The sequence below is a fragment of the Maniola hyperantus genome, chromosome 21 (genome assembly GCF_902806685.2).
Source record: "Maniola hyperantus chromosome 21, iAphHyp1.2, whole genome shotgun sequence".
In the NCBI taxonomy this organism is placed as follows: Eukaryota; Metazoa; Arthropoda; class Insecta; order Lepidoptera; family Nymphalidae; genus Maniola; species Maniola hyperantus.
Genome location: NC_048556.1, coordinates 3866275 through 3872312, shown reverse-complemented (window position 1 = coordinate 3872312; position 6038 = coordinate 3866275). Strand labels below are relative to the sequence as shown.

Here is a 6038-nt window from a genome sequence, read left to right as displayed (position 1 = left end):
AGATTCCGAAGTTGTCAGAACTAATTGTATGGTAGGTTTTATATCAGTTCAGTATTTTCACGGATTCGGATCGGATGAGTGCGTGATCGCTCCAAGGGTTGATTTATTCTAGCAGCGAATTTCTAAAATTTACCCTAAATGAAGTTCCTAGTATAGCCTCCTTAGCCCTTATTGGCTGGTCTATGCAAAGATATGTATTCAGAGACATCTATGAAAATTGGACCTGTGCTGGAAACGTAGAGAGAGTAAGGCTCAACTCACACCGAAAGAGCGTCGAGGCGCAGCGAAGCGGAGTGCAGTTTGAATTTTAACTTTATTTTCATTACTATAATACTTATTATCGCATGAGTAAACTCAAACGAGTCGCGCGGATGCCTGCGGCGCCGCGGGAATTCCGGCGAATTCCGAACGGAGCCGTGCGACTGCGCGAGAAGTCGCGGGAAGTCCCGAGAATGCTCGAGCAGTCGCGAGCGACCGCTGGCAATATCCCGCCCCTCACGCCCGCTTCCCGCGCGAGCATTCGCATTCATTCCTTGCAGTTCAACGAATACAGAAGTGATGGAAATTGATGAAGAAAAGCTTATTTATTTAGTGCAAATGTACGACTGCCTATACAATATCAAATCAAGGCATTACAGCGATAAACAAATGAAAAATAACGCTTGGCAAAAAGTGGGCGCTGAAATGAATATGTCTGGTAAGTATGTATTTGTTTAATTATTTTTATTTGAAAATTAAAATAAACCATTTTTTTAAAATTTTAATTAAAATGAAAAAAAAACTTTTAATTGTTGCGATGTCGTCCGCAAATTCTAGAACTCGTTAGTTTACATACGGCGCAGTCTTTTGTAAAACTTCACACCATTTTGTTGTTAAATCTATTTAACTACGGGAAATCATTTCGTTTTGCCAAGTAACGGCACCACAAGAATTAAAATAAGTCTTAAATTTATCTCTTATAGAGATAGCATTTTCTCGGGAAACAGAATCCGCTTGAAGATTTTGTAATATACTATTTATTGGCACTGTTTCAATTATGTTTTCAAATATTTCATCATTTCTTAGGTAATTATGTAAACAAGTGCACGCTAGTATCATAATGTCCAGGTATTTGGGTTGCATTCTAATTCTCTTTTGGAAAACCTCAAATTTTTGTGTTAGTATTCCGAAACTGCTCTCTACAATACGTCTTGCACGGCTTAGGCGATAGTTAAATATTTTCTTCTCGACGTCTGTCGACATTTGGCTTCCAGGAAAAGGTCTCATTATGTGTTCATGTAGCGGGAAAGCCTCATCTCCAACAAATACATGTGGCAATGCTTCTGTCGTACCTGGCAAACATTTACTAGGTGGTATATCCAGTGTATTATTATTCAATAATTGTCCTAATCTGGAGCTGCTTAAAATGCCACTATCACTATTGCGACCGTATGCTCCAATATCGACTACAACGAATCGGTAATTTGCATCAGCTATGGCTAATAAAACTACACTGAAATATTTTTTGTAGTTATAAAATTGACTGCCGCTGTTCCAAGGTGCTCTTATATTAACATGTTTGCCATCTATGGCTCCTATACAGTTAGGAAAATTCCATTGAGTTTCAAATTCTTTTGCTAGTTTGGTCCATAGCTGAGCTGTCGGTTTTGGCATAACACGCGGCCGTAAACACTTCCATATCGCAGAGCAAGTTTCGTGAACAATTAGAAGTACAGTACTATATCCCATTCGATACTCGTGAGCTAGCGCTTTGAAACTGATAGCAGTAGTTAAAAATCTGAAACAAAATATAATTATTATCATCAGATATAGTTACACATATCGATAAATCAAGAGTAACAGCCCCGGTAGTTTGTCTACTTTTATCCGTGTGTATATATTATTATCTAGATTATTGTTACCATCATGAAAAATTAAAATCCATAAAAACATAACAAGATTGTTATATTAATAATTATATTATTACCATTTTCAGTGGAGAATTGCCAAAAGTCTTGGAAGAAATTACAAGATAGTTATAGAAAGGGCATTTCATTAAGAGAGAGTAGAAGTGGGTCAGCTAGAACAGTGGAACGCCCATTAAAATTTGAAAAAGAATTAGAATTCATAAAACCCTTCATGAAAAGCAGGAAACAAATTTCAAATTTAACGAGTTCGCCAGAAGATTCAGATATTACCACAGATGGCGAATATCAGTCTATGTCACCAAGACCGCAGTCGCAGCTATTACCGTCACCACGGCCACAGTCGCAGCTGTCAAACCAGACCTCTTCATCCAACGAACAGCCTCTCAAAATGTCAAATTTATTGTTCAAACAATATATTGAAGGAAAGCAAATAGAACATGACCCAACCATTAGTTTTTTCTTAACCATGGGCCGAACTGTGAAAACAATGCCTAAAAATATTCAAGCCAAATTAAAGGGCGAAATTTTCCGCCTTATAAATGAAACGGAAATAAGACTTGCCGATGACACCGGTGATAAAATGACACGAGATACAGCTGAATTCAACTTATCTGCCACAGGAAATAATACAACCATGCCATCTTCTTCAAATTATCCATTGGAAACAACCAGTATCAGTCCTAGATCTGTGACAGAAAATTACAATGAAACAAACATTCCAACCACATCCTTTTCATACACACCATCCAAAATACCGTCTACTTCAACAAGTTATCAAGAAACGAACACAGAAAATATCTACGAGACAAACTCCCCACTTCCGATTTATTCAACCTTAACTTCCAGATCTAGTTCATTCGACCCACCTCCATCGCCTTATATACCACAGGCTATGTCGAAATCACAACAAAGATCCTCTGATTCTGTATTGCGTGAAGAGGATTCCGAAACCAATATCGATACGACATTTGACTATTAAAGAACTGTTGCCTTAAAACTATTTTAAAACTATTTTTTATTCTTTAAAACTATTTTATTTTTTTGTTAGAATAGTGTATTTGAACAATAAATAACAATACAATTGAACCATATACTTTTTATTTACTAACCTACCTGAGGCAGACTGACAGTCTTTCTTCAGCGGAAATAGCCAATCTATAATTGGTATTTTGTTTTTGAATATGTGGCCTGAGAATTTCCAACAAACTTTCAAATTTGTCATAGTTCATTTTATAATAGTCATAATAAATGCTAGGATACAGATGTAAATTTGTGCAAAATGTTTGAAATTGGCCAAACAAACGTCTTTTCTTCCACAGGTCGTGTACCCCAATATTTCTTTTTCTTTTAAATCTTTCCCTCCTTATCTCTTCGGCCTCTTCATCTTCTGCTTCAATTATATGTGCAATAATAATTAAATCCAAAATACCCATTTTCACTGCTTAAACACAAGTTTACTCCAGTTTTGTTGGAAGTGAACTGCGCATAGGGGAGCGACCCGTGAATTCATCCCGCGACCTCTCGAGCATTCCAGCGACTTCTCGAGCATTCCAGCGACTTCTCGAGCAGTCGCGGGAATCCGCGCGCCTTCTTTATCGAGCGGGTCGCTGCGCTTCGCTGCCCTTCGCCGCTCTTTCGGTGTGAGTTGAGCCTAATAAAGTTAGATACAGGAACGTTACCTTTCTCATTCACACTAATAAGAGCTCTGATAAAGTTACTAATGTGATAAACAGAGACGCAGCTAACCTATTTCTGGTCCCTTATCGTGTAACTGGTTTTTTTGAAGAATACAAGGCGTGCAACTTTGTCGTGTTATTCATCGTTACGTCGCGCTATCGCTATCTCACACGCGGTTACACAGTACTTTAGTCTAGCTTTTTTAGCCAGTCTACGTAGGTATCCCAACACTACGTAGTAGTACATACAATTTCTTTGATCCCAACAAGAACAAAACGCGCCAAGATAGCCTTGTCGCACTGTATAACAGGGTCTATTGCTTTCTAAGGCCGGCAATATACGTCAGGTTTTTTCATCCGGTCCGGCTACCTGAAGGCATTGGAGCCGTACATAATATTTTGTTTGAATGTACAATGCACGTCCGGTACGGTAACCCAGATCGCTCATCCGAGCTGGAAGCTGCCGTCAGGCGTTTTAGGTTCAGGTTTCAGGCCGATTCATCAAAAACGGTTAGGTTCGGCAACAGTGCGTGTGTAATGTTACCTAAACTATATAGCAAATTACCTATTTAAATTCAAAAATAAATTAAAAGAATATCGTATGCAAAAGCTACTATACAATTATTGAATAATGTTTAATTCTCAAATAGATGTAGATAATTACTAATAATTATTGACATTGTTAATATTTTTCTCTCTTGATGAAATTTTAAGGAATGAATTTTTATGTTACAAATTTTACTATGTACTAATTTTGCATGCCTGATTATGTAAGGTGAAATATTTCTACCGGACAATTATAAACATCTCATTGTAAAAAAATGTTTCTGCAAAATAAAGAATTTTGAATCTTGAATCTTGATTCTCGGTTGCCTGAACCGGATGAAAAAACCTGACGTATATTGCCGGCCAGCCTATATTTGGGATTTCGTAAAACGTGCATTAATTATTATCATTACAATCTCTCTGATTGGCTGAATTTGTGCGATTCTTGTTGCAACAATCATTGTAGCCAATATTCTACCGCAATTGACCGCAATCAAGCAGCACCGAATGAATGGAATAGTAATTTTACAATTTAAAATATATTGCCTTTTGTGGTGTTACACATGGAAAAAATGGATCAATGACTTCTTTAAATTCAGTCATATTGTAATTTGTATTTGCTTGTCTAGAAAACTTTTTCTTTTTATTTCCTTAATTTATGCACATTTTGGAAATAATTTATCAGTGAATAATAAAATCGTGCTGTGGGCCGAGAAGATAATATATTAGTAAAATAGGTACTATAATTATTGAGAGAAGAAAAGAAATTGCAATGTCTCGACTCTCGCCTCGAACGCCATTGCCCATTATGCTTGATTTGATCATTGAATTACGAGTCTTGACTCTTGAACAGTATTAAAATTATTCGTGCAAAGTGAATTTTTTGAATGTGCTAAACCTATTGTTAATTTATTTAAAAAAAGAATGGATTCCTTTCAATTTTGGCGGGAGAGCAGGCACGTTGTTTTGAGCTGTTAAATGGTGATCTGTCAGCTGTCGCCGCTTGGCCTCCTCGACGCCTCGTCCTTGGACTTCCGAGATTCAGAGGTTTTTTTACTTCAAAATTAGCAGTGCAATAGTAAATTTCCTGGTGCGGCACGATCGATGTGGAGTTTCGATAATGCGTCGCGAATAGGCGTGGATATGGATGGCATGCGAACGTGTCCAAGCTACGAGGCCGGGTTTGACGCGCGCGATCCGTTGGGTTCAGTGTTGGAGTGGTCGGGACGCGGGCCCGCGCGCGTGCTGCGGCGGCGTTGCCGCAGCGAGGGCGTGGATCGCTCGCCGTACGAGGATGCAGTGCGCGAGGTGCACCGATCAGCAGACTACGCTCGCCACTACCGCCCTTCGCCGCACAAGAGCCACTTCACGATAAACAACGGTCACGAGTTACGCTACGACCGCTTCCACCACGAGTGCTCGCTGCCGGCCGCCGAGAACGGCGACTATCTGATGGCGCACGACAGCATTCCCCACGGGTGAGTACTGAGATGTAAACATAACCTAAAAACTTTTACATAATATAGGTACCAAATCAAATGCCTAGTCTGAACAAATATCTGACACTGGTCATCAAGTTATAAGCAAAGGTTACAACTTGCATCAATAATTCTTCATCATCAAAAAGGTAATATCTACAGTGTAGAAAAGGCATAGTAGGAAACGCAGGGTAGAATTTTTGACATTTGCTAAAACTTTTATCAAGACAAAGTCCTGTATCTGGAAAAGATAATCTACCTAAATCATAAATTCAATTAAATCATTAATTCACTGGAGTAAACTGACAAGTCCGAATGTAACTTTGTAAAATAATGTTATCATATTTATTGTATTAGTTTTAGCAAAATGTCTGTAAAGATAAAATTGATTTGAATGAATAGCTGTTATCAAAGTGAATGCACTTTAGATA

General features: G+C 38.3%; 2 protein-coding genes across 5 annotated transcripts in view; one reads left to right on the top strand and one right to left on the bottom strand.

Moving 5' to 3' along the window:
* Positions 1-254: 254 nt before the first annotated feature.
* On the bottom strand, positions 255-3556 carry LOC138403819 (uncharacterized). The gene is made up of 2 exons (XM_069505722.1): positions 3021-3556; positions 255-1777 (listed from the first exon to the last, which is right to left on the bottom strand). The coding sequence occupies exons 1-2, from the start codon at positions 3338-3340 to the stop codon at positions 883-885; spliced, it is 1215 nt and encodes a 404-aa protein (XP_069361823.1). The 5' UTR covers positions 3341-3556; the 3' UTR covers positions 255-882.
* A 1124-nt stretch (positions 3557-4680) lies between these two features.
* The window catches only part of LOC117992593 (tubulin polyglutamylase ttll-4-like), a 32048-nt gene continuing 30690 nt past the window's right edge, over positions 4681-6038 (top strand). For all 4 annotated transcript variants that reach the window (XM_069505881.1, XM_034980318.2, XM_069505883.1 and 1 more), the window contains exon 1: positions 4681-5607. In XM_069505881.1, coding sequence (XP_069361982.1) covers positions 5234-5607 — 374 coding nt within the window. In that variant the 5' untranslated portion in view covers positions 4681-5233. The remainder of the gene's footprint in view (positions 5608-6038) is intronic.

Coding starts and splice junctions, on each gene's coding strand:
- LOC138403819 (XM_069505722.1), bottom strand. CDS start 3,340: ATGGGTATTTTGGATTTAATTATTATTGCACATATAATTGAAGCAGAA. Junction 1,778..3,020: donor AGACTGTCAGTCTGCCTCAG/GTAGGTTAGTAA, acceptor ATTTTGTTTCAG/ATTTTTAACTACTGCTATCA.